The 27,989-nt window shown below is 40.9% G+C and overlaps 1 protein-coding gene across 1 annotated transcript; it reads left to right on the top strand.

The window, feature by feature from the left end:
* Nucleotides 1-4,534: 4,534 nt before the first annotated feature.
* Nucleotides 4,535-25,600, top strand: LOC110063904 (delphilin-like). The gene is made up of 27 exons (XM_020770900.2): nucleotides 4,535-5,821; nucleotides 6,780-6,934; nucleotides 8,378-8,557; nucleotides 9,167-9,247; nucleotides 9,812-9,903; nucleotides 10,155-10,224; nucleotides 10,670-10,967; nucleotides 11,327-11,549; nucleotides 11,838-11,954; nucleotides 12,468-12,545; nucleotides 12,731-12,835; nucleotides 13,375-13,695; nucleotides 13,967-14,068; nucleotides 14,159-14,370; nucleotides 15,145-15,226; nucleotides 15,336-15,398; nucleotides 15,556-15,683; nucleotides 16,424-16,492; nucleotides 17,022-17,108; nucleotides 17,468-17,536; nucleotides 18,243-18,329; nucleotides 18,609-18,738; nucleotides 19,771-19,823; nucleotides 20,252-20,329; nucleotides 20,800-20,964; nucleotides 21,676-21,747; nucleotides 22,187-25,600. Exons 1-27 carry the CDS (start codon nucleotides 5,267-5,269, stop codon nucleotides 24,809-24,811), a joined length of 6,297 nt encoding a protein of 2,098 aa, XP_020626559.2. The 5' UTR covers nucleotides 4,535-5,266; the 3' UTR covers nucleotides 24,812-25,600.
* The last annotated feature ends 2,389 nt before the right edge of the window (nucleotides 25,601-27,989 follow it).

Here is a 27,989-nt window from a genome sequence, read left to right as displayed (position 1 = left end):
AATTATGCGAGCGCACTGTTTAAGCTTAACAGCAGAGGGAATAAAAACTGATCAAAGGGTTATCACTATGCAGCGAGAATTAAAGTTATGAAGATTACTATGAAAATGAGTAGAAAGTGTTTGCGCTGACCTTCCGGAGCGAGGTCTTTATCTTTGTCTGTTGTAATCATCCTTAAGACACCATTCGTAACTCTTGCATGCTGCCAAATTGATGACCAAGCTTGTGAGGATCCTTCATTTAGCTGGAGTTAATGTTCTAAAAACCCTACACAATGCGCCTGTTTCCTAACAGCTAACTCGGTGTGAGCTGAACACTGGAACGCCTTGTAAGACGGCGGCTTTATGACGTCATAATTTGTTCTGACGTGATGTGACGTAAGTAGTTTGCGCGCGCGAGTTTTCTGAACCTACGCGCCCACGAATTTCATTACGCGTGCGAGCTTCAGGATAAGAATAGTGTGGCGAGTACGTAAACGCGTTTATAAGATCTTGTTTTAGAATAATTTAAACGATGGCCGTTATCACACTAGAGAGAGAAAAATCGTCTGGCGGGAAAAAAAAAAAAAAAAAAAAAAAAAAAAACTAGATTATGAGACAAGCATCTTTTCTTCTTTGAAAAACATGTAATCTGTAATCACATGATAGCAGAACACCCAACAGTGGACATGGTATTCTCCTCCGTCAACTACAAAAGAAATGTAGTGAACACCACAAGCTTCCTTATGGTACCATCATCACCCTCGCCAAAACAAAGGATTCGACCCGGTTAGAAGAGATGGGCTCCTCAACATCCTTTTGAAAATCGATCACCCCCTACACTGCATGATCAGCGCATTCCATAGTGACACGAAGACGGGTGTCTGGAAAACCCGAATAGCGAATAGCAAATAGTCGCGAATAGCGAACAGCGAATAGTCCCGAATAGCGAATAGCGAATAGTACGAATAGTACGAATAGTGCGAATAATGGCGAACAGTCTCGAATAGTGGCGAATAGTGGCAAATAGTAACAAATAGGGTACCCAGTATCTCGCAGTCAACCTCGTAGCAACTTAGGATGGGATTTTTCCGCTAAAAAGTGCAGACGCTTACCAGGACAAAAGGTGTTTCTTAACGTAATTTCTTCTGTTTTAACCACTGCAAAACGTAAATACGTCTTTATTAGGTTATCCTTGTGTTTTCTGTTTTCTTAATGTCGGCGATGGACAGCCTACTAGCCTGAGTCCTGAGAAGAAAAGGTAATAAATTCACTGAAATTCTGTTGCTTATTTGGATAATTAATTAACGTAGGATATTAGATCTAAAGCGGTGGCTATTGACGACTATTCGTCACTATTTGCCGCTTTTCGCGACTGTTCGCCACTATTCGCACTATTCGAGACTACTCGCACTATTCGGGACTATTCGCTATTCGCTATTCGCGACCATTCGCTGTTCGCTATTCGGGTTTTCCAGACACCCCATGAAGACAGCTATCCAGTATGAAGACAGCATGTCCAAGCCCTTCTACATCAAGAGCTCTTCGGCATCTTCTCTTTCCCCTTAAAGCATGCTATGGGGAGCCCATCTGACGGAGTGCACGTGCACCTACAAATTAGATCAGATGGGAGACTGTTAAAGTATCAGAGGAATGCTCGGCGTCGACGCTGATGATACAGTGCAGAACTTTAAGATTGATAAGGGGAAGAGAGGGTATAAATATAAGTGAAATTACGGCTGAAAATAGTATGAACCGGCTAGCTGAGCTGAGCGTTTTAAAATTGCTTCGGCTTATACTTGGCTCCTCGAGTCTTTCATCAGAGTAAAGTTCTCTAATCAGTTATTGAATAATAGATAAATAACTTTATTTGTGTACTGCAGCTATTTGGGGGACACCTAAATGAGCTAACATTATGAAAACTAATTACAGTATAATGATTATTATAAGACTGAAAGTACATAAATGAGAGGTAATGATTTTAATAATGATTATAATACAACTAATAAAACTAAGTGTACATAAATATGACAAGAATAATGAACCCGAGCGTAAAGAAGATTTACTTTCACTTGTAGTAGTTAAGGAACTTAAGTCTTAATTGTCTCTAATATAGTCAAAGTCCCTCAAAACTCTCGATTTAACTTCAATGGGTATCTTGGCCCGTAATGTCGAACCTAAGTATTTGACTGAGTGTTTTCCACAGGCCACCGTGTTCAATCTTTTTACGACAAAGTCTGAGTTTCTCAGATTAAATTTGCTTTGTTTTCTTTGAAAAAAGATCAGTAACATATATATTGAGGGCATAGATTGTTCTTAACTTTACACATCAAAATTGAAGCAGTAATATCCTGGAGTCTTCTATTGTATAGTGTTGGTAATCCGGCAGCAACCAACAGCTTGTCATAAGTCGAGACTATGTCACGGTATACATTGCCCTGAGTGCTTTCTCTTGAATCCTCTCAAGTTTGCGAATTTCAGACGCCTTCAAATGCCATACAACTGACCTGTTACCGGTTACCTATCCTCCTCGTGCCTCGTGGCGCATAGGGCCTTTACAGAGGTCCTCTACTTTTCTCGGTCTGCTGCGACCGTTCCCGTTTCTTTCCACTTGATGAACTCCACCCTGCCTCTTTCCGTTCCTTTTCTACTGTTCGTCTCCATGTTGTCTTAGGCCTTCTCCTTCTCCTTTTCCTTGTGGCGCCCAGCTCATTGCGTCATACAAGTGAGCAGTAGGTTGATCCGTCTTTCCATGGACTGTGACAGACCACCCACTGACGAGTCAATTGCTCTGATGAACACTTTGTCAGGAAAGTTGTCCGAAACAGGCCGTAGGTATGCAAGTTAACACGATCATTATGAATAGTACGTGACGAAAGGAAGTGATGATAAAATAACTGCTTCTGAATTATGTAATAATTATACTACTATACCATGTTGGATATTTGGAAAAAATTAGAAGGCCAAAAAAAAAAAAAAAAAAAAATTGCTGTTGAAAAGTCATCTGTATTTATGGACTTTCGTTTCTGTAGCCGCTTTATAAGGACGCGGTACATTTTGATTTTTTTGTTAGGATAGAACACTTCTGTCTTAATGAACCCGTGACAAACAATTCGTTAGCAAGCTTTCATCAGTTCATTTGGTACAGCAAAACTGACAAGATCTTTTAATTTTACTGGCGTACGTCAGAAAAAAAAATTGTTTGCTGATCCAAGATTAAAGGAAGATTACCGACTGAGAAAAAAAAAAAAAATGTAAGCAAAAGATTAAGCAAAGGTCGACTTGAGGCAAGGCTAGGTTGACCTACGCCTGTTATGTTTTGCAGGGATTATAAAATCAGTTTGACGAATGTCACGTACAGGCATTTTTTTTAAATAAGTTGATAGCGTTTCTGATTTCCTTCTTATCTGAGAATGAGTGTCATTGCGTGCATTGCGCATTGGCTAGTGTGTAAACTGATTCCCTATGTACCTGTCAAATCACCAAGTCGAGGACGGAGTCGACAAGCTACATTGAGTTAGATAATTTTAATGATTTGACTGAAACAGCGGGAAGTTCAAGGATTTTAGTCGTCGACTATCGACTGAAGGAGCGTTAACAAAATTGATATGACACAGTAAGAGAAACTCCTTAATGTTTAAGCAATTTGTGACGTCACTTTATTTGCCCCCTGAAAGATGCAATGAATTTATTATGACTTGTTACAGTTTCATAATTATCTCCGGTAGCGACACAAACGAAATAAAGTGGAAATGCCAATATGTATAACCAAATGAGCGATTGTAATTTTAAGGCTCTTTGTTTATTTCGTGTCTACTGTTCAACATTTTAACGCTTTGATTCAAGATAAATTGTTGTCAGAGAACACGATGTGTAACAGAACTTGCATTTTTAAACAGCTAGCCAAAATCAGGAGAGGAAAGAATTAATTGATAAAAACAGTATTAAAATCATCAAAACAATTAAACGCCTGCTGTCCTTGAACTGAGAGGAACAAAGAGTTTGTTAATAAGTTAAACAGAGGTCTGAAACTTTGATTCAATGTCACTAAAAAGACTACTCGTGGAAGGGCAAAATTGAACGTCTGTGCTAAACTCATGTATACGGTATAGTAATAGTATCAATCGGGTGTTGTTAAATTAATTATCATTCTTTAAATGTTTTTAATTCTTCTGCTGGTGCAGTTGAACTCAGCCGTGCAAGATCATCGGTTAAACAAACGTATCGAATACATTAAACAACAAAGTTCTTGGATAAATATTTTGACGAGGACACCTTTTGAAGTTGTGCATATTGAACATGACCCATGGAGTTTATAACGCGCAGTATCGGAGATCTGGGAACGAGGTAAGGAAATGCTTTACCCCCGCGAAAGTTCTTTAATTCATCGAGGGTATTCGTGAAAAAAACTGTTTGCGTTACAGCGCTTTTGTCTCACAGATATGACGTAAGGTCAAGGGTAGCAATCAAAGAATGTTTACTTTCATCAGAGCTGTTTTCCATATTCTCCAAGTTAGCGCCAAAGCGACCCTTGAGAAAAATACCCAAGGTTCCCCTGGTACTTACAAAGATCCGATTACGTTTAGTAACTCACTGTTTTGTTGGCATTTTTTCGCTTAGGATGTCAAGGATGGCGGCGTCGATGCCCGAATTTTAAAGATATGCAAATCTTGCTAGAAGTGCTGTGTGCATGAATAATTAAAGCCTCACTGCTGAGTGGACATCACAGCGAAGGTGAATTGTTTTAGGTGATTTCGCGCTGCGCGAAAACTAAACAACAACGTCAGTTTGTTTTATAACTTGGCCTTTGGGGATGAATTCTTCAGTGGAAAATGGAAGTTAAAGTATTCAACGAACGAAACATTGTCGTCGAGACCGTTTTCTAGCGGTTTTTGTCTGGGATTTCGTTGCTAACTCGATCAGCTTCGTGCGACGTTCTGGTTGCCTGGTTTCAAATTTTGGCGTCGTCGACGTTGCTTGTCAATCCTCAAAATAGTCCTCGATAAACGTGTCCCGAATTGGACTCGCTTTAGATGTCATCAACTTACATTGGATTTCAACAACAAGGATTCCAAGCCCCAAAATTCGTCATTGGAACGTTAACTGTTCACAAAGACTTTGAAGGACGAGTTTTGTGGAAAGTTTACGAATGGTCACCTGGTTGTTAACGGGATGATTTAGGAGATCAATTTTGTGATATTAATTGCCGACTTTGTGGTTGGAAAAAGACTCGTGTATACAAAAGAAGAGTATTTAGTTTTAACTTAATGCTTAGAGTTGTTTCATCAACATGAGAACAAACGAGAATTGGCCCGAAGCTTTCGGTTTCACCGTCGGTGGAAAGGTGCCTGTGGTTATTTTGTCTGTGGACGAGAATTCCGTAGCACAACGGGCAGGTCTTCAGCCTGGCGATCAAATACTCGAAGTCAATGGGGAAAACGTACAAGGTTTAAGCAGAGAAGAAATAATCTTATTAGCAAAACGATCGCGAACAGTTCCACCAGCACTTGCGGTAATTTCTCGCATTAGAACGTTCGATCTGCGTCGTCGAAGAGGTCGCTTTGGATTTTCGGTTCGCGGTAAAGGACCCGTGTTCATTGCAGATGTAGAGCAAGGAAGTCCCGCTCAAAATGTCGGCATTCGGCGCGGCGATCTTATTCTTCGGATAAATGGTGTCAACTTGAGACACATGAATGAAGATCAAGTCGGACAAATGATCGATACTTGCGGACCAACGATTTCTCTAGTGCTAATCGCCGGAGCGGCCGACATCGGGATAACTGACAAACGAGGTGGAAAAAGTTCTTCTTCGAGGTACAGAAGAGCCAGAGATTTCTTCGTGCAGGTTAGTTTCAATGAGATATTCTTTTGGTAGATTGTTGTTTATTATTGATCAAAGTTCTTGTCTTTTGTGTGGATATCATACACAACAGTTGACATTTCGTTCGTGAAATGAGTTTACTTTAACAAAGTAGTAAGCTTACAATTCATGCAAGCTTATATTCTGTAATTTTCGTCTGAGCGAATATGAAGTTACTGCCTTACAACTGAATGCTTTTAAGAGGTCCAAATAATGTAAATTGGTACACATTAGTCAGATTTAATTATTCGGTAATTTTCAATTTTTTTAGATTTGTACGCAACAATTAATTATATTTTTGTGTGCACTTGTGGTCGCGTTCTGCGATTATCTTAAAACTGACCATTAACAAATGGGATAGTCCATACGTTAACGTTTTTGGAGCGTTCAGGGAAGTAATTAACAAGTGAAAGTTTTTTGTTTGAAAAGAACACCGTAAGTTAAGGGTTGTCAGTTTATGCTTTTAGCAAAGTTAGACTGGGTTATCACAACGATCTGAGACTATAAACATCCAGTCACACAATATCAGTATCATATTAAAATGTTTGATTCAAACCGTCAGAGTGCCCCATGCCCCAGAAATAATATCTGTTCAATACTTCAACAATTAGAAAGACAAAGCATTCATCTTCGGATTTATAGGTACAAAATGAAGAAGTGCAATATCTGTTTGGATTACACAGTCACACGATTCTGGTTGATAGGTGACAATTTATTTTGTGAATTAATTTGTGTGAAGGCAATCGGTATTGGCTAGGAGTACTGCAAGTCATTGTTGGAAGTGAAAGAAAATAAAAGCATTACAACTGAGTCGACTGAAAACATTACGTGTTTGTACCATTATCATTTAACTTAAAAAAAAAAAGACAAATCAAAGCTGTTTTAACAAATCCGTGATCATTATTATTGACTGATCTTTTTGATTAATTTATTTCCTTTAAAGATGAATTATTATCTAGCTGGTAATGAAACGATCAAAAAGCAGCTCATCAAGGCCCTTAATCAGTATGCACGAGACAGGTCCATTGAGCAACTGGCACAGAGCCTGAAAGGAATCCTTCGGACCCCTGTAGAGAGGAAACTGTTGGGAGACATAAGGTATATACCATTAGTATTAAAATTAGCATATCACAATTCATTTTCATGTCTTTGATTAATTTTTTTTTTTTAAATAGACTGTTCATTCTGTAGTTCAGTTTAAGACCACTTTAAGGTGGCCGAATACAGTTTTGATACCTGTGTTTCAGTCTCCTTTTTCTCTAAAACCTTTGATCCTTTGGTTGCCAAAAATGGCTACACGAAAGTTAGCAACACAAACCTCAGATTTTTGATGACTAGGCTGATGTATGTGTCGTTGCCATGGCAACGTGAATAAATATAAACAGGCCTTTAAAATTGGTTTTGTTTGTTTGGAGAAAATCTAGTCTTTAGATTTTCTTTTTCATTTGGATGCAACAAGATTGTAACAATGCTCACAAGTTAGCACTATTTTAATAATAGTTTAACAGAGGGATGTTAAATTATCACTTGTAGAAGTTTAACTGAAATATCTAGAATTTCCTCTGTCAGTTTTCAATTTTTTTCCATATTCCAGTTACTTGTTTTCTAAAGTATTTTCGTGCCAAATTTCGTAAAATTCTAAAGAGTGGTTCTCGAGAAATAGGTGTATTTCCAAGAAAGCTATTCAGCATTCAATCGCAATTTTTTGCCTTACTATGCATGCGCTGCATTTAATTGGGATCTTTTGGTAAAAAAGAAAAATCTGAGAATGGCTGGGTTCTTTGCATCGTTACCTTTTCTGACATACACTTTTGATAAAAGAGTAAAGCCATAAATACACTGTGTTTAATTATGAAGAAAAAAAGCACAGATAGCGAGGGCATTGACCAAATAAAATGATAGCTATATCGATGCCATGGTTGCTTTGTGTAATCCTTGTGTGCGCACTGAATGGCATTAGCAAGAGCGCGTGCTGAAATTGTGTTCAGCCACCTTAAGTTCAAGATAGAAATTCAACATTTGTTTCAATTTATGAAATGTGGCCTTAGAGATTCATGTCTTTGTACAGGATGCATATGTACACATGACTGTACAGGGGTTTCATTAGAAGCCAGCAACCTGCAAAAATTGCCGCCTACTTTGTCAGAATTTACCTCTTACTGCCGCCTACTTTGTCAGCATTTTCACTCAGATTATTAAAAAAATTCATCAGTTTGCCGCCTACTTTAGTTAGCTCAGACGGCTATTTCAAAATTTATTGAAAACCCTGACTGTATTAATCTATAAGTCAGAATGATTTACATGTAACATGAAAAGTACCAAACTTCTGAATCGTTACACCATTTTCAACTGAATGAAGGAAAAGAGACAAATAAAGTACTGAAGGGATGCACATACTGTACAGCAACAAGTAGAATAATTACTTAATGTGTTCTAACCACATAAGCTCCAGCCTGATGGGCCACTTGACTCGTATGCAGACTTTACCTTTACCCGTTAATGCTGTGTTTCAATTATTTTTTTCATCTTTGGTATTATTAGGAGTTTCATCCCCAAGAGTGAACAACCATTGTTTGACATCCTTGTCGGAATGAATGGTGAGATAATGCATACCAAGAGACAGCCTGCTGATGAAGATTTTTTGCCGGATTTTTCAAGTGCCTCTGACTTAGAATTCTCAGAATACAACAGCCGTAATACTGGTGCTCTTGGCAGGTTTGGGTAAGGCTTAGCAAATGACTGTCTCAATGTGCATTAATCACATGCAGGAGGTGAGGATGGTCTTAAGTGGTTTGGGTGCAAGACTTGTAATCCAGAGGTCCTAGATTCAAATCCCTCTCTCTGCCACTGAATGGATTTGAGTTTGGTACCAGTCCTGAATTTATATAGCCTACTGGTCCACCTCCTACCAGTTGGGATCTTTGACAATTTTTGGTATACAGTAGAATCCCGATTTCTCGAACCCTTACTTTTTTGAACCTCCCGATACATGTAACTCAAACCAAAAGGCATTCCCTCTCCTCAGTCGAGCACTGTAATTTTACCCCCAATTTCTCAAACTCTTTGATGTTTTGAACCAATTTTCTTTTCCCTTGGAAGTTTGAAAAATTGGGATTCCACTGTATTTACAATATTCGTTTGTTTACTTAAGGGCCACCATGTAAACATCTTGTAATTTTGTTTACTCTGTTAAGTCTTTCTTTTATTATGTTTTTGTAAGCTGTTTAAGAACTATGATGATCTCAAAATAATGACTACTTAAGACTTATTCAAGAATTATACACTTATGGTCATCTCAGGGGTAAAATTCTGTGGTAATAATTCTTTCAGCACTTGGTCAGTTGGAACAAGTAATCAATACAGGGATGTGACAAGACAGCCAACACGAGAGAGAACTGCTGGACCTCCAAGGTGAATACATGTATACTGTAGATTTTGTCTGAGAACTGTAAGTTACTTTTGTACAGTCATGTGACTTTATATATTGTACATCTTGGAATGGAAGTGCTGTCTGTTACAGTTACATGTAAATAATGTACAAGCTGTATAAGCCCAGGGCCAATAGATGTTCCTGTTACATGTACATAATAATGGATTTTTACATGGCTGTGCTGGTGAAAAAGTACACTTATTTGAACATTTTATATCACTTATTTGAAAAGTAATAAGTTTAAGTATTACATAAGTGAGATCAACAGGGTGTAACAATCCCAATTTAGGGTGTAATAATACTCCTACGTGTACCTACATGTATATAGCTGCGTCATGTTGCAGAAACCCAATGTGCTACATGAAACGTTAGAAGCGCTAGTTATATTAGCAGGTTCAGAATGACAACTGAATTTAGGTGTTTAGTATAAATATTAAAATTGGGTATTTGATGAACACTATATGCAACTTACATATTTTGACCTTTTTCTAAACCACTACTAAATGACTAATACTTGGTATTCTGCAATGAACCTCTTGTTACAGGACTGTACAAGTCAGACGAGAAGGACCTGGTGCTGGGTTTGGTTTTACACTCAGTGGGAGTTCACCGGTGTTCATCAAAACTGTTGACAGAGGCAAGCTCCATCTTATATTATCTGTATCAAAAAACTAGTAATTAATAGTATGCTGGGTACAAAAACCCACAGCTCATTCAATTTTATCGCATGAGAAAGTGTATGTAGTTGTTCCCGAAATGCAGTCAAGTCAAGTTACAGAGATACTTAGCATAAAGGTTTTTTTGAACTACTGTATGGTGTAATACAAGTTATGAGGGCTATTAATTAGTTGATTGGAACTGAGTGGAGTTTGCGTCTCTTGAACTTAGGAGGAGCAGCGTCCAATGCTGGGATCAAGGCTGGTGATCATATACTAGAAATAAATGGATTAAACGTCAGGTGAGACAAACTTCATCAAGTTGACTTTGTGTTTTGAGAATACAGAAAGGTGCAAGAACCTGCAAGAACAAAGCCAATTGTCAACTATATTGTAATATTGCCTTGATGTGCCAGTTAACTTCTTAGTGCACTGTGTGTGTTGTCAACTGAAGAGAAATGTTTGGTAACAACTGAATCTGCCACTTTTGTTTTTGGGGTTTCCTATTCTGCAAGAAACAGACAGTTCTGAATACCAAAGCAAAAAGAAACTGCAAGGTTAAAACAGATTTAAAAGAACAAACTTGAAATATTTAGGCTGAATTTTTCAAAATGTGACAGTGCCAACCATGTCTTGGCTCCATCAAGGAGGCAGAGGAATTAAGATCACTGAGGAGGCCTTTATAATTGAAGCTACTGTGCACAATGTCCCTATTATATTTGAATGTTTTGTCTATTTTCTCTCCAGGGGAAAGCCCCACCTTCATGTTGTACAGCTTTTGAAGGGAAGTGGCTCACAGCCAACCCTATTGGTTCAGTGGCGTCCCACCAGTGCATTGAAACCCCAGTCGTCAATGTCATCACTTCTGTCATCCAGCAAGTCTTCTCAGCTGTCTGTCACATTTGAAAATGAACGACCTGCAACTGTGTCAAGGTGTTCATCTATGGCATCCAAAGCTTTGTCATTCAGAAGTGATCTGTTCATGAATGGAGCAGGGTACAACAGGAATGACCTTCGATCGCTTTCCAGGCAGTTTAAAATCCAGGTGTGAAATACTGTCCATGTTCAGATTAATGTGGACCTTTAAAATACCTTTGAGATGCAAGTCATATTGAATAAAATAATCTGTAATGCAGTCATAAGAGAAACAAGTTAGTGTGTTAAATTGTCATGTCAAAGCCTTCTCAATCCATAACAGTATGATAAAAACTCTTGCATGAACAATTGTACTTACTCTGTAAGTACCAGGGTCCTGTTTAATGATAAACACCTTGTGTGTTCAGGGAAAACTCTAAACAGAAATCAGTCATCAGATGTACATGAAGGTGTATTTGCAGATTGCATTTCAGTCTGTGTTCAAAACTTAACTACAAATTTTAGTTTTGATGTTTATTTCATTAACAGATGAGTCAACTTCTCACACGCGGTGAACAACTTGTTGTCAAACAAAGCCTTAATCAATACAGCAAAGATAGAAATGTACAAAGACTCATCAGAGCATTGGATCCTGTTCTGGATGATGGAGCCAAGCTGCAGATGTTACACTACTTGAGCGAGCTTCTACCTGAAGCAGAACAGCAAGCATTTGACAGAGCAGCTGCAAGAATGATCTCTAGGAAAATGGACAGTGAGTAACAAAGATTTTTTTCAATTTTTAACTCGTGTCTAGCTAATTCACTTTGTTTTCCTTGCCATCTTCAGTCTGTGAGGGAGCATAGGGCCTCCTCTGTGACACTTCACCGCACTCTATTGGGCATGGGTTTCTTGGCCTCTCACCAACACAAGGGGTAGTCCCAGCAATGTCATGTGTAGTTTAGCTAATACACTATATGATCTTAACATGAATACGTCCCCAAGTGAAACACAACCTAGTGACATCACTCAAGACGTGTTGTTTGTTTGTTTGTTGTTCTAGCTGGTGTTGTCCCTAGTCTGGAAACGAATGATGATGAAGTTGTTGATGTACTGTACCGAGTGCAAGGCATGCGGCTTGCTGATGCACCAAGACCTCGTAATACCACACCGGGAGGAGGTTAGTTCAAACTCTGTACATTACGCATTTCAGCTAACTGTAGTTTTCATTAATTGGTGCAATGGCATGATATTGCTCAGGACAAACAACCTGAGGCCAGGCTTGTGATTCCTTGCTTGAGCCAAGAGGAAAATGGAAAGGGATGCCAATGTTGCACCCATCTGAGTTTCTTCTTGACTTGACATGCTTGAAATGGATAAGCCTTAACAAGCCCGTCTATGCAGGTTTAGAAGTTTGTCCGCAAAGGACATTGAGGCACACATTCCCCAGCCTTTGATTTTCTTTGCTCCCAATACCAGTCTAGTTAGCATTGTAAAGATTGTTGAAATTGGATGAGAGAGGAATAAGGAGATTTTCTGATTTTCATCACAGGATTAAACTACATGTAACCTAGGATTATTATTGCATTGATTATATTTTGTTTTTCTATTTGATTGTTTGGTGCTTTATTGATAACTGTAGACATCACGTCTGTGGATGCTCTGATCCCTTGGCTTTCTTTATTATTACTAGTATTACCTGACGAGCCATATGGTAACTGGCCTTCATCAGGAGCTGTCAGGGGTCGCCTGAGCCCCAGGTTTGGTTATGGTATGTGGCACATATATTCCTCAATTTGTCTCTTATTACCGTCACTGTCTCGTTCTCGTGTCAGATTCTTGCATTAAGTTGTAAGCATTGTTGTAATGTGTTGAAAGAGAAGTGATAGAAACCGGAAACTGCAAATAAGATGTGAAATTACTTCCTGAAGTAACTTGGTTGTTATTTTTCTGTAGGTTCCGACCTGGATACAGTTCCTGTACGTGACACTAGATCCAGAAATGGTACCCCAGATTCTGGGTGGGATGATGATGAGGATGATCTTGATCTTGCAGGGCTTGGTAAGACTGAGTGTGAAAGATCCTGGTTGTTCTTGACAAGAGCGCATTATGCAAATATTTACAAATATTTGCAACTATTTGCAACTATTTGCAATGGTCCAGCAACCAATGACATGCCATTAGACATGGGGTGTGGGTGCACTCTAGAGTGGGTGGGGTCTTTGTAGGGTCACTGCCAGGCTGTGACAATCTTTGCGGCCACTGTTGGATCATTGAGAAGTGAAGGGAGCAGGAATTAATTCCTGCAAAGGAGACTTAGTAAGGTGGAAAGTGAGATGTTGTTTTCTATTTTCGCATTGAAAGCACAGTGGAATTAAACTCGGCTATTCAGTCTGGCAAAAAGAAGATAAAATGATGAAATCTATTTTTATTTTCATTTAAGAACATACAAGTAAGTCCAACAGTGAATTTCCAGGAATTATAATACTGTTGTTCCAACTCTGTCTGGGACAGTCTCAATGGATCTAGAAAATAGAGGGAATTATTACCTGTCATGATTTTCTTGTTATTCAAGCTGTGTTATTACGGTCATTCAACAGAAGAGCTAGCGGATGCATTATTGGCGGATGAAATCAGGAAGTCTAGTGTAACAAGTATTCAGACTCAAGCACAGGTCCACCACAGCCCTGTAACAGCATCCTCATCTGGGACACAGGCGTCCTCTGGTACAGGAATGGTCACTTCAACTCCTCGCTCAGTGAGTGGAGATAGCAGCATTGGAGATGGTTCCGTTGAAGGGTCTGAAGTCTCTGTGGAAAAGATTCAGCATCAGCTGGCGATCACTACACAGGAGTTGATGGAGACCAAAGAGGCTTTGGATAAGAGCGAGAAAATGATATCAGAAATGAAAGAGACTGGAGGTAGAGTGTACATTGATAATACTACCAATGCTTATATTTCTGGCGACCGGTAATCAAGGTTTGGTTTTCATTTTATCATTTGGCTTGTGCAAACACATCTTTCTCGCGAAATTATTTCATTGCAAGAGAAGTTCCTAGCCCTAAAAAGTCCGTACTCACTGACTTATGTCTTCAAGTATTTGATCAGTTTTTCTGATTGGCTTCTCTTGCACGCAAAAATTCAACACCAGTTAACCACAGCAAACAACAATCTTTTTTTTTTCCTTTCAAGACCGTGGTAGTGAACCTAGCTCTCCAAACGAGGCCGAGAATCCGTTAGACGCTGCAGTAAAAGCACGCCGAAAGGATAAAGATGAAGAGAAGGAGACCGGAGGTACGTGTAGATGTTTAATGCAGACTATTACGTCAAGTAGTGGAGTATCTTGTCAAACAGAACTTATTCTGATTTTTCTTCTTTCCCCAGAGAATGAAGCAAGCACAAGTGCCGCCCCTCCACCGCCACCTCCCCCCGTGGGAGCGCCCCCTCCCCCGCCTCCGCCTCCACCACCCCCTCCCCCACCGGCAGCTCCGCCTCCTATGGGTGGTCCTGGAAACCTAGGCGGACAGATGCAACTAAAGAGAGTAAACTGGGAAAAACTGAGTATTGCTGGGCTGGAAGATACTGTGTGGGGACAGGTATGGCCTCTTCACACATAAACTGTGATAACAATGTTCCGTTTACGTTGTCTCGCATTTTGTAAGAGATTGAAGTGTTGTATTCAAGGCGTCTGTTACGAGAACAAGACGATCTAGGAGATGAGTTGCATTATTGATCTTTTCAAAGAGTTGACCTTCAAGGAGACCTCCATTACAACGGCCAATTTTAGACCTTCAGATTTTAATTATATCTAGGGAACGTTAGAGTAAGATTTATTAAAGAGTTTAGAGATGTTTACATAGCTTCATAGCAAAATTGGTTGATTAATCCACTCTCAGTTTGTAAAACCAGCGTCCTTATGATATTAGAATTTTAGATGAACTGCACCTACCATGTATATACTTTGTACGAAGTTTAATTTAATCAGCCACTGAGTTTTAATTTTAGTCGTGCTTAAATAAAGGTTGTCTGTCTGTCTATTATCTGCGCTGACCAAATTTACGTCCGTATAAGAGAATCTCTAAAGTTCAAGTCTAACAAGACAAAAAAAACACGAAAGAGGTAGTACTGAACCAAGAAGCAGCGAGGATGTTAATTGTGAGAAAGATTGACAAGGATAGTGAATAAAGAACATGAAAAAATTGCTGCACAGTTGAACAACCTGGCTTCGTTGTGTCCCAGCCGGAGTTTGCTGTTACATGTCCTTTTCGGTTCAAGTATATTACCCTGAAGTGAATTGTCTCATTCATACTGTAACATTCCAGTCCCTCCGTGCTTGTCTTGAGTAAATTTATTTAATTTTCTGTTTTCAGTTGCGGCAAAACGAACCATCAGAAGAAGTTATTGAGTTTATTCAACTTGAGCAAAGTTTCAGTGCGATACAGAAGGCTTCAAGTAAGAGTGCAGTCTCCTCGATATTTCATTTAATAGTACTGTCTATCAACTTTTAAATTATCAAATAAGCAAATTAAACCTTGCTTCAAATTGAACATTTTTTCTTAAGGCAAAGAAGAAAAGAAGCCTGCTAAACCAGCCGTGATGAATCCCAAGAAATCTTACAACATAGGTAAGTAAAAAGGAATGCCTGCTATCTTTCATGTCTCTGTTGTTTTTGTTTTTGTTGTTGTTGTTGCTTTTGTTGCTCAATGTTGTTTTTTTATGATAGTTGTCTTCAATCTCTTGTTGTCTTTGCTCACAAGTTTCTGTTCATTCTAAACCAACAGCAATTTTACTGGGTCACTTGAAAATTCCATTCGAGGAGATCAAACAAGCGCTGCTAGCGATGGACGAGAACAGGTTTACTGAGTCTCATTTGAAACAGCTTCTCCTTTATGCTCCGGATAAAGAAGAGGTAAGGAAAACTGAAAAACAACCGACAGAACTGTAAATAAAAAATACAGCAGTTCAGGTTGAAGAAAGGAGGCAGCGTGGCCGAGTGGTTAGGGAGGACTTGATCGCGGGTGCAAGTCCCGCTCTGACCACTAAGCTGGAGTTGTTTCTCAGTAGACCCTAATTCAGCTCGTCGGCCACCCTTGTAAATAGCCAACTGGTCTGCCTAGTTGGGACTTTTAACCATGTTATTATGTTCATTTGCATTATTTGTTTCACCATTTGGTTTTCTTTGGCCCTGAAAAGCTTCATTGGGGGAGTTGTCAATTAAGATATTTATTTAAGATATGTATTTAAATTACTTGTGTACGGTCCGTTTGATGGTTTCAGTGTTAATGGAGATTTGCTTTGCTTTACTGAGTTCGTCGATCAAAGTGAAATCTCAGTAGAAATTCAGTCAAAGACTTGAAACGCAAGCAAACTGTTCCTTTGCCCTGTGTAGGGTCGGGCCATTTTTTATTTCATTTTACTAACTTAAATAAATATATCGTAATTTGTATTTGCCCGAGGTTTTAACCGTGTTGAAATAACCTCCCTGCCAACAATATCGTCCATATTCCCCTAACATGTATGTGAGATACTGCACATAAATCCGCTGCCTTTCTAAGAACAAACTATTACTCCCAGTGTTACAAACTAAACTGTATTCCTTGCCATAAATGATTGATGTAACAAGTGTGGTTTTCATCTTTGTTGTTTCAGCTTCAAAAGTTCAAATACTTTGCCGACGATGTTACTAAGCTGGATAAAGCGGACAGGTTCTGTTACGAAGTGCGTATGTTTTAATGTTTGTGGTTATCATAAGTCTACTTAATGTACGTGTACAAAGTTGCAACACATTACACCGCATGTCGAGAGAGTTTTTCACGTTTTTGTTGACGTTTTGGCGTTTTTGACGTTTTTTTTTTGACTTTTTTGTTGACGTTTCAAGACTCATACCCTAGAATCTTTATTTTACCACTTGAGAAATAAAATTGTTCGCAATGTTGAGTTACTCAAAGATAATTATTCCATTTTGTGCCAGCATTAACTACGTTTCGCGGGAACTTGTTTCGTGACAATTGTGAACAAAAGTACTAAATGCAAATGGTAGAGCTTAGACGAAATTCCTCACGCCCTTTTAACGCGCATAGTCCTCTGCCGTTGCTAATCTTGTACTCCTTGTACGCGTTGTGGAAACAACAACTCTATATTTTCACGGTGCTTACAGCGTGTGTGTAATTCTTCAGTGCGATCTTTTAAGCCAAAAATCTTAGACAGTGAAGGTAATGTTGACCTTTTTCAATTCTTACTGTTGCAGATGAGCAAGGTGTCTTGGTACAAGCAGCGGTTAAAAGCCCTACTCTTCAAGGCTCGCTTTGCAGACAAAGTGGAAGAGATCAAGCCGGTAAGAAATAGACCATCTTTTTTGGTTTCCCGTTGCTTGGGGTTGACCGATCGGAAATCAAGTCAATTGTCCGCGAACCGCAAGCGTCAAACAAGTCACAATCGTTGGGCGTGCGTTTGTGTGCTTTTCGATTGGCGGAGAATTCTGGAAAACCCACATAGTTGTCAAGAATTGATCTGAGACTTTGGTGCTAATGGTACAATATTTGTCACTGCAAACGTAGTTCGTAATTCGCAGAGAAGAACGCAACACAAGTGAGCGATCGTGAGCGTGCGTTGCGTTCTTCCCCACGGAGTTTCGAGCAAAATAGAGACTGCTCGCAGTCTAACACCTTGGTTTTTGCAACAACCTTTTTGCAGGACCTAGAATCGGTTCTTGATGCTTCAGAAGAATTGAGGAGGAGTCCAAAACTGCAGAAGATCTTAGAGGTATGAAGATGACCTGCTTTTACCAGTGTGGTTTGAAAGGAGCCAAATAATTACTGCACTGATAGGGAAGACTGACTTTAATTCGCCGTTCTGCCTCGTCTTCCCTAAACTCAAAAGGCATGGACTGGGTTCCAGTGCCGGCAGTTATCAACTGATGTTGTGTCATTCGTGGACAAGGCACTTAACCGTCAAAGTGCCTCTCTCTATCCAGATCTAAGTGGCTGCAGACAAACGATTTCTAAATCGCCTCATGATGCAGAAACCGGGATAGCCTGCGATGGTGGAGGCCAATGCCCACTGTCAAGCCTTTTTCGGATACTCCTTTTCACATTTACCGTCAAGGCCTTGAAGTTTACTTTTAAGCGTGGTTTCTATTAGCAATGCCGTTGTACGAGTCGATTTGTTTCCTTGAAGAAAAATACAAGTGCTTGGATAAGACTTTTGCATACTTCGCCCTTCTTCTCCTCCTCTATCCTCTTACCGCTGGCCTCTCAACAGTTCTCGGTTGTTCAAAGTGTAGATAACGCTGTACACCGGATAAACCAGCGTCCAGTTGATAGGCTAGTTCATTTTGCCAGCGTTTACCACTGGATAGTGATTTATCCTTTGGATAGCGTCATCCCCATTTGAAACAACTTCCTGGTCTCTGCTGAGTACAATGAAATTGTAATGTTTCTAACATGTTATGTCTGTCTGATGTTTTCAGTTGGTTTTGGCGATGGGTAATTACATGAATAAAGGCAACATGAGAATAGGATCAGCGGTTGGCTTCAAGATTGAATATTTAAATAAGGTGAGGTTGTCGCTAATTCATTGTCATATCTATTTTCAATGTTGTTATTAATGTGAATACTTATAGGTGTTGTAACAAAACAATACGTTGTCCTCTTCAGCGATTTTTCTGAAACACTTTTATCCGAAATTTGCGCAATTCTTTTGTAGCTGACGCCGGTTAACGCGGTTAGCCTAATTTTTTTTCGTTTTGTTTTCAATATTTTCGTTCCCCTTTTGTGTTCATTCATTTGTGTTTTAATCGTTCGTACTTTTTTCTTTCTTTTTTAACCTTTTTCAGCTCACCAACACTAAGACGTCAGACAACAAGTCCACGCTGTTGCACTTTTTGGTGCAATCAATTGAATCAAAATGTCCCGAAGTTTTGAACATTAAGGAAGAAATTTCCTCGGTCCCAACGGCTGCGAAAGGTAAGTTTTAACTTTGTCTCTATTTTTAGTAAAAAAAAAAAACAAAAAAAAAAACGATCGCTTGTGAGACGTGTGTGGTTTGCAACATTCAGCATTTCTTAACCAATTGAACTGCTCCTGTTGTATTCCACGTGAAGTTGATTGTGAGCCTTTTGATTGTGTGAGGTGTTCAGTACGTCTTGGAGAACCAACAAAAATGCGTCCAAACGTTTAAGGCAGCGTCTACACTACGTCGGAGAAATTTGAAAACGCAGCTTTATTTCCACGGTTAGGCCTACCGTTGACACGAAAGCTTTCCTAAAACGCTCTTCAAACCGGAGTAATTTGAAAACGCCGACTTTTCGTTTTCTTGTGAACGGAAAACAAGTTGAAATCGGAGATTTTCGAAAACGATGGCACCACGTTAGTTATGTGATTTCCCTCACCTAGTTTTCCTCTAACACAAATCCAGAATGACTGGTGATTGTTGCGTTTTTAAATTCCTCCGGTGTAGTGTGGACGAGACCTAATATTTACAATATTATCCAACGTGGATGCAAGGTAGACTGCAAACGTGACAACGTGAGCGTGCGAGCGTGACATGCGAAGCCTTGAGCCGTAAGTAGCACGGGCGTCGGAGTTTCGATCGTTTCCTGCGAAATATAATTTGACACCGGAATGTCATATTCAAAACGGGCAGAGGTGTCAGATTGTTATCGATGCGATCTTTCAAAGTAGCATCAGAAATGATGCATGAAACCATTGCAGGGTCTCTTTTCGCTCGTCTTCCGATACCCGCGCCACTCGCGGCTCGCGGCTTCACTCTCGCAGTCACGCTCGTACACTTTCTTGGTTTGCGTTCTTTCGAGCAAAAGAGAGACTGCTCGCAGTCTAGATGCAAGGAAATTTTGGGCAGAAACTTCAAAATTGCCCAAGATTGCCTTACATGCATGTAGATAACAATGCAAATGAGAAACATTGACCGCGACATGCCTTCAGTGGTATCGCGAATGCAACTGAATTGATTTTTGCTGGTTTTTTTTTTTCGTTTAGTTTCAGGGCAAATGGTCGCATGTGAAGTGGAAGAGTTGGCGGCTGGAATGAAGGTATGTTGAATAGTTATTCCATTGTCTTTTGTTCTGGTTAAACAAGCACTGGAAATTTTATTCAGGTAAAAGGAAATGGCGAAACGGGCATTTCTCTAGTACCTGTCTTTCCGTGGCTACCTCACAACAATCACAAACGGTGAAAAGCTAACAAAAAGCAACTAGACAGCAAACTAACGATTTACCAACAAAGACCATCGACGACTACGACTTTATTCGCAAGACTACCCATCAAACTTGCTACTTTCAACTCCCTGCCATGGTCTTCAAATGCTTGTTATTTCGTTTTATAATTTGACACTTGAGCGCTTTTCAGTTGAGTGTCGAAATTTGTTATTACCCATTGTTATTACCCATTGTTAAGACTATTGTTAAGACTATATCCCTAAACTTAGAATTTTCTTTTTCTTTTATTGTTGTTTCTACAGGAGTTGAAATCCGACCTCGGAGCGTTCCGATCACTTAAGTCCCAAGATCCAAATGATCGCTTTTCCCTGGCGGTTAAGGTAAACTCTGCGTTACCAGTAATATTTATCTAATTAAAATTTGACCAATCAGAGTACAGGTACATGATTGTTCATCCAATCAGGAGTGATCTTGATTTGCTCCGCGCATGTTTCATTCAGCTTGGAACGGGCTACTTGTTTACATTGCACGTGGTTTTCACGTGATTTCGACGTTGCTTGCGCGCGCAGACACGTGTTAGTTATTTTTTCGCGGTTACCACCAGCCATGTTTTGGTTTCTCATTGTCAAAAGGTTTTTTCAGCACACCTTTGCTGTAAGAGTGAAGGTTGTTTTTGCTGATTAAGAACGTGTGTGGGAAGCTGTTCTTTCTCCAGTCTACTCAAGTCATTCTCACTTGGATCATTATTTGCGTTCAGGCTAAAATGAAATGTAAAAACGAACTCCTTGTGCATTAGCAAAAGAAAGCTTTTGACACCACACAGCTAAAACGGTTTTGTTAAACCTTCTAGAGCATTATTGACGAAACTGAAGGTGAACTGAATGATCTACTCAGCTTGCAAGAAAAATCCACCGGCGAGTTCCGAGAAACTGTGAAATTCTTTGGAGAAAAACCGTCCTCAGCCACCACAGAAGATTTCTTTGGTATTTTCGCCGCGTTTCTTATGCATTTTGAGGTGAGTAGCTATATATTGTTGTTGTCATGCAGATGGCTCTCTGCGTAAACCCTTTGTCACGTCACGTTGCGTTTCAGGGGAAAACCTGACTTTGGAGCAAGCGCTTTGTCATAGCAGACCACAGCAGACCTTGTTGTGTTTTACTAGTAGCAAGAAATTTCACTTCCATTGGGTTTGAAAATCGCTCTCTTGAAACTGGAACGTTTCAGTTTTAAAGCCCCACCACTGCGTTCTTTTATAAAATCACTTCAGCTTATTTCACTTTCTTGCAATTGTAGTTTTTGCGGGAATTTTGATAGATTATAACGCGATTATTCCGCTCGCGTCTTAGGCTTTTGATTTACCGTTATTCATATGAAGTTTTTCACAATTAATAGGAGCTCCGGTCTTCACGGCTTTTTTTTTTTTCACTTATTTTGGCCATGTACAAAATTACCTTTAATTTGAAGGAAACGCGGAAATAGTACTGAGTTTACTAAGATAGAAAAACACCAAAGAGATAATAATAAACCATAAAGGAACAAGGATGGTTAAGGATGGAGAAGATTAACACGGATTACAAACGACGAACTTGAAAAATTTAGGCTAAACTTTTCAAGATGCACAAACCTTGACGTAGCTCCTGTAAACCTTTTTTATGGATCAATGTACTGTATGTTACTATGGATATTTTTTTATGTCGATTGCTCGACATCTCTTTGAATCCCTTAGAGGGCGCATGCAGAAAACTTATCCAAGTTGAAGTTGAAGGAGGAGCAAGCCAAAAGAGAGAAACAAAGAGAGGTTTGTACGAATTGCGCATACATGTACCTAGTAGTAGACTGTCCATAGCCTTCTATGTTCTTACATTTTATCAGTCCATCATTCAACGCGCGAATAGAATCGCCAGAGATCTGGACGCCAGCGCAGAACGGGAGACTTCTCAGGGTAGGGGGGGGGGGGGGGGGGTTTAGAGACCGAGAATAATAGAGGGGCTGTGGACATCTTCGGAGGGAATTCCCCGTGTCTTTAGAAACAGAAAATTCCCATTGGTTGGAAGGCGACAAAAGTGTCATCTTGATAACCACTCTCTCCCTACTTTTCACTCCTCCCTCCGCTATCTAATTACAAACTGTTCCCAGAAGGGAACCAAACCGTTACTGCAGGCTTTTCTTTTGATCTAGGCACTGCTAAACATACTAAAATTTGGTGCTTTTCTAATGCACTGTTTTGCTTCCCCTAGGAACGCGCAAAACAGCTGAAGAAAGAGCGCAGTATGAGCGATCCTGATTTTGAACCAAAAGATGAGCTGAAGAGGAGTTTAGAAGAATTCCAACTTAAGAAACGCCTTCAGAGTCAGAGCAGCAGTGAAGACGTGTTTTCTCCGTTGTCCTCTCCTCGTAAACTGTCAAATGACACAGGGGCGAAGTCTGTGGAACCACAACCGACTACGAATTGGACTGTCGTGGAAGTTGGTTCATCGTCGCCGCCAAAGCAAGAACCGCCGCCAAAGCTAGAAGCGCCGCCAAAGCTAGAAGTTCCAAGGCAAGAAGCTTCAAAGATTGTCATAGAGCGCGCGAAGCCACAGGTGCCTACTAAACCTAAACCAGCGCCGCCGAAGACGAAACCGAAATCGCCAAGTAAAGAGTTCAGTGCCCCTAAATACACTGTGACCACAACATCCACCAATGTCAAGTCTCCCAGTAACGTGGCGCCTTCGGAGCGTGTCAGTGACTACCAGGAAATCAGAACAGACGGAAATACTAGAAAAGTAGAACTTCCGAAACTTGAATTGAAGAGCGATGCAGCAGAAGACAAAACAATACCCAGTACATCCCCAAATGGTGGTGTGAGAGGTATGATGTCTTTGTTTGAAGGAGGAAAGCAGCAGATGCCTTCTTATTCCAAACCAGACATATCTCAAAAGAAGCCTAGACCTTTTCCCACCAGTGAGAACAAAGCTCCCAGTGTAACCGAGAAAACGAAGGATGAAGACATCGTTGAGGTGTCTCCAGCAATTCCTGATCGCGGGTATACAGAGGAAGACGTATCATCTTTATCGCTGAGTCCCAAGCCCTTGCCTCCAACCCCGCCGGTAAGCGGCAGTTTGCCTCAAATGTCCCCGAAACAAAATCGTTTCAATTCGTTGAAGACCAGCACCAGCCCGGTCAACAGCACTTCAGATATTGACGAGAATCCTTACGAAGTTGTGACACCTTGCCAAAAGGAGACTTCTCCTGTCCCCCCTACACCTCCTCTTCATCAGCGTCGCTTTGAAGGCAGACACGACATGCCCCCGGCCCCGCCCAGCGCGTTCAGGGATAGACGTCCAGAACCCCCTGCTCGTGATGTTAGTCTGGCAAGCTCGTCTCCATCCCGTCCTTCCACTGTGACAGTAGACTCAGATTACGCAGAAGTGGTGGAATCTGTCCGCAGGTCGCTTGTTTCAAATGAAAGTCCGTACTCTGAGGTGGAAGATACTGCCGCAATACCGGAGGTAGAAGCGTACTACACCACTGATATTCTTCGCAACTTGCCTACTAAAACTGGAGGAGATGCAAAGCGTGTTCCGCCTCCTAAACCTCTTCCTTACCAACTGAAGAACGCGGTGGAAGATGATTCCAAACCGAAAATTCTGTCTCATCCAAAGCCCGTCAAAACACCACCCGCCATACCTGCCCCATATCGGCCGAAACGTTTTCAAGAGGATCTTCCAAATGACGTTGTCCCATCGGACGAGGGTAAACTGAAATCTCCTGTCTCTCCGACCTCACCACGAGTTCCTGTTGTGATGCCTGGGTCGCCAAGACTTTCCTCAGCTAGAATTGTATCAGACTCCGCACCTTCTTCGACATCTTCATCCCCTAACTTAGAAAGGTCTCCAAAGTTAAAACCACCCCCACCCCCAAGAGTATCGTCCATAGCAGATCCTACAAAGGGGAAAGTGACTCAGGCAGCAAAAAGCCCGGATGAAGAGAACCGTTTGAATGCCTACAGTCCAGTCAATGGTGTCTTGGAACACTTTGACAAGAATGAAATTCCCACTAGAGACTTTGATACTGCATTGTCTTCCAAACCTAATGTACTGCTTAAACCTCAATTCGGTTCGAGACCGAGTCATGCCGTAGAAGAAGCCGGACCGCCAAGCTTTCAGCCTCCGCCGCCGCCAAAGCTATCATCTCTCGTCCCCAGGGCTAACGGGGTAAATTCCGGTTCTGTTTCGCCGGACCGTGAAAGAGCTGGATCCCAGAACGGTATGGATTCTTTTGGAATTATTGCTCCGCCTCCGATGGAGTGGATGGATGGCAAAACTGGACGTTCATCTTCAAGAACAAGTGTAGATTCCCTGGATCTTAAAATTGTTCCGCCGCCTCCTGTTCACTTTAAAGAACTCGGCAATAATAACGACCAACAAACTGTAAGCTCGGCATTTGATATCTCGACTGTAAATCCACCTTCCGGCTGGCAAGAAGGACCAGAGGACACTAACCTTAACAACGTCTCGCTTAATTCCAGGAATTCGAAATCGGGGTTTAAAAAGGGGTATTGGAAAAGCAGTGGGAATGTGGACTATGATATTGCGATTGTTCCCCCTCCCCCTCCCAGTGAACCACCTCCGACCTTACCCCTGTCCGGTCCGTTGGATTACGAGTTAGATTTGATTCCTTCCCCCTTATCCGACGGCCCAGGGGGATTAAATATAGAGAACATTCCTGGCGATCTTGATACCACCCTGTCAGCGACTTCGGACGACGAAGATTTACCACCTGCTCCACTTCCCCCTGGGGAGCGCTATGCTGGAGTACCCCCACCACCCGGAGATGGCATAAGCAAGCCCCTGGTACCCCCACTGAGAAAGCAAAGATAACAGCCACTGCCCTTTCAGCTGATTGTTCAATCACGCTATGCTGATGTCACGCTTTGTGTCATGCCGTGTTGATTTCACGTCACGGTTGGCTCACGCCAAAGTTGTGAAGGAAATGCAGTTGCATATTTTTGTGAACAATGTAACGATGATATTAATGATAAATTTTAAAAATAAACTTTTTGGCTTTAACCGATTTGGATAGGCCCAATGAATTTATTTTAGATAAATGGAGTTCTAGTTTAAAATTTAGGTGAGAAAAACGTTGATTTTGAAGCTATACCTCTAATCGTAGTGGCAGGGGTTTTTTTTGTATCGTTTGTTTCTCATTTACCCAAAGCGCGATGCGAACATTTATAGCCGTATTTAAGCGACAAGTGTAGATATAAAGCTATCTTTTTTGGCGAGATAGACTGGATTATATTGCGTGCTTATTATTTGTACAGCTGAACGTTTTTTTTTTAAATATACATAACAAGTGCGAAGTGAGATAAATTTATGTCTATTCAGAGTTACAAAGAGAAAAAACTACAGTAGTTGGATTTTGTTCATGCTAAACTGGGCAAAGGAAAGTTTCCGCCATCTTGATTTAGTTTTTTTCTTGTTAATAACTAAGAATGTAAAACAAACTGAGGTATATTTACTTAGTAAAGATAACGTCATTCGCTCGTCGTAGGATTAGTTTTGAAAGATTATCACAGTGTAATGTAAATACTCAAAGCAATGCAAGAAGTTTGTAACATGAATACAAGAGTGAAATTTGGCAGAAGATATTAAAAGTTTAACTGGCAAGTCTGTCAATGAATTTTATTCCTCGCTTATGATTTTTTTCCGGAGACGTTCTGACTACCTTTTCATCAGACCGAAAAAACAGTTGCCGGTTTTCTCGCCGTGCTTATAATTCTTTTCTCTGACATTGAGATGGGCTTTGTGGGAGGTGAGGAAATGGGAGAGGAGAGGGGATTTGACCGCGAGTAGGAAAGGCTCTGGGTCCTGGAAATGAGTGATAGAGATGTCACGCAACATGAAATCGCGAGGTCATCAGTAGAGCTGTTGCAAACTCATGAATATGGGACCCCAACCCAAGAAGACGTACATCAACTTTATTTTGAGTGTCTATGACAACCAACCAATTTTTACAAAGAAAGGTGTACCAGTGAGCAGACGCTTGCCAACTCAGATGCGTTTATTTAGTTTATTTAGCAATTGGAGGCAATAGAGAAATGACAAATGATCATAGTGCTAAGATATATACTTCCATAATACGTTACACGAGATAGCCTGGTGGATCCTTTGATTTTGAAAGTGGCCGGGGGAAAAGATGTTCAAAATGGATAATATCCAATGATTTTGACTGTTTTCATTAGTTTGCCAGGAATTTCGCTCCTGCTGTCTACAAATCTCAGTAATTTTTGTAATTGGCAGCGGTACGGTTATAGCTTGTGTGCTTGCCAACTTTCCATTCTCCAGTTGAAACCACAGAAGGTCTAGCTTGCAGAACAGGCGGATTAGCGGGCTCTAGCGCGATACACAAGGGCGTGCGCAAAGCGCGAGAACGAGCGATTTCTCGCCTCGCGCTTCGCGCCAGAGCCCGCTAATCCGCCTCCAATGCAGGCTACAGAAGGTCTGGAGCTGGAGTGCCGGAGCCGTCATTCGGCTTTAGTAAAGGGAAATAGAGCTACCCCTGATAAAAGGTTTGAAAGATTACCAGATGGCTTGGGCAGATCAGCTGACCATTTTCAAAGCGTGACTTAGGAGTTGAGGGGACTACCGTTCTCCCCCACCCCTTCCCGGGGGGATTACCATATGAAAAGGATTCTGGTCACTTACGGTTTTCATGACGAAACGCCACTATTTTTAGCTATCAAAGTGACGTTTAGGGTACACTCGAAGAAATAATAAAAAACCCGCTCCTATTGCTATTTTTAGGCTCGATTTTCGGCGGTCTCTCGATCGAGTCCGGTCTGTTATGCGTCAGTCAATTCCAGCAGTGCCCATCCCCTCCCCCGGGCTAACGCCCGGGCATTAACATTTTTTTTTAAATAAATGGGCAAATTCCCCAGGATGGGGACACATAAGCTGTTTAAATGCCCCGGGGTGGGGACGAAGAAAAAGGGCAAGTGGCTCGCCCCCGGGATCGTCGCCTTCCAACACCTCTGGAGTTTTTTTTTGTTGTTGTTAATCAGTGAATAAAACGTTCAACTGTTCAGTATGTTAATGCAACGGTAAGACTTCAAGGACAACAGTACGTGCTAGTTGATTCTGATTATATTTATTTCTTTATATTTGTTTTTAACAGTCTGCTAGAGGATAGCTGGGATCGCGGCGGACGTGCCTCCAGCCGCGAGCGATGATAGGTGCCTGTTTTCGCAGGCTACTTTTTCTGTGAAGAATCAAGACATTTTAAATGATGATGTTTGCATTATAAACTCGCAAGATCTGTCTTGAAGATCGCATCATTTGAATTCGCAAACCTTAAGTATTTTAACTCTACTTTCATGAATTTAAAAAATGCTAGGCTAGTTTTGCATGCGAAATGCAAAATAGTCGTGTTCACGTCAGTGATTGTTTTGTGATAAACAAAATATAGTTCACCTTGTCGCTTATATTTATATGCTTACAAGTAATGAAGAAATATCTAAAATTGAGTAAACACATCTTTAAAACATCCAGAAGTTTCTCTAGTCCCTGACGGACAAGTCATTACTCGACAAACGCCTCGTCTTTCCCAATGAACTCATCCATGGCACTAAAATACGTGTGTCAAATGCCCGGGGGTCGCCCCGGGTAAGCAAATGCCCAGCCCCGGGACCGCGATAAAATTGCAGATGACCCACCCCCGGGACTGACAACGTGAGCAAATGCCCCGCGGTTGCCCGGGGGGGGGGGGGATGGGCACTGCTGGAATTGACTGATGCATTAGCCCTTCCTGAGCAGCGGTTATTCAAAGTTATCCACGACCCCGACGTCCCCGACCTTTCCCCCCTCCCCCGGGCTACTGTATATCAGCAGTTCAGAGTCGGCAGGAGTCAGCAGGAGGTCACGCTGCAAACCTAGCTTAATCGCGGCAATAAATCTGTAATTAGTAGTCAAAAACATCCCTGAAACACACCATGGTCTGCCAGTGAAAAATCTACTTTTTCTGAAATTTGCATCGTGACGCGACGTTCTCACAAACGCG

The sequence above is a fragment of the Orbicella faveolata genome, unplaced genomic scaffold (assembly GCF_042242905.1).
Source record: "Orbicella faveolata isolate gen_17 unplaced genomic scaffold, um_ofav_v1 contig_2, whole genome shotgun sequence".
Lineage (NCBI taxonomy): Eukaryota > Metazoa > Cnidaria > Anthozoa > Scleractinia > Merulinidae > Orbicella > Orbicella faveolata.
The sequence above is the reverse complement of the archived record's forward strand: the minus strand, read 5'-3'. Positions and strand labels throughout refer to the sequence as shown.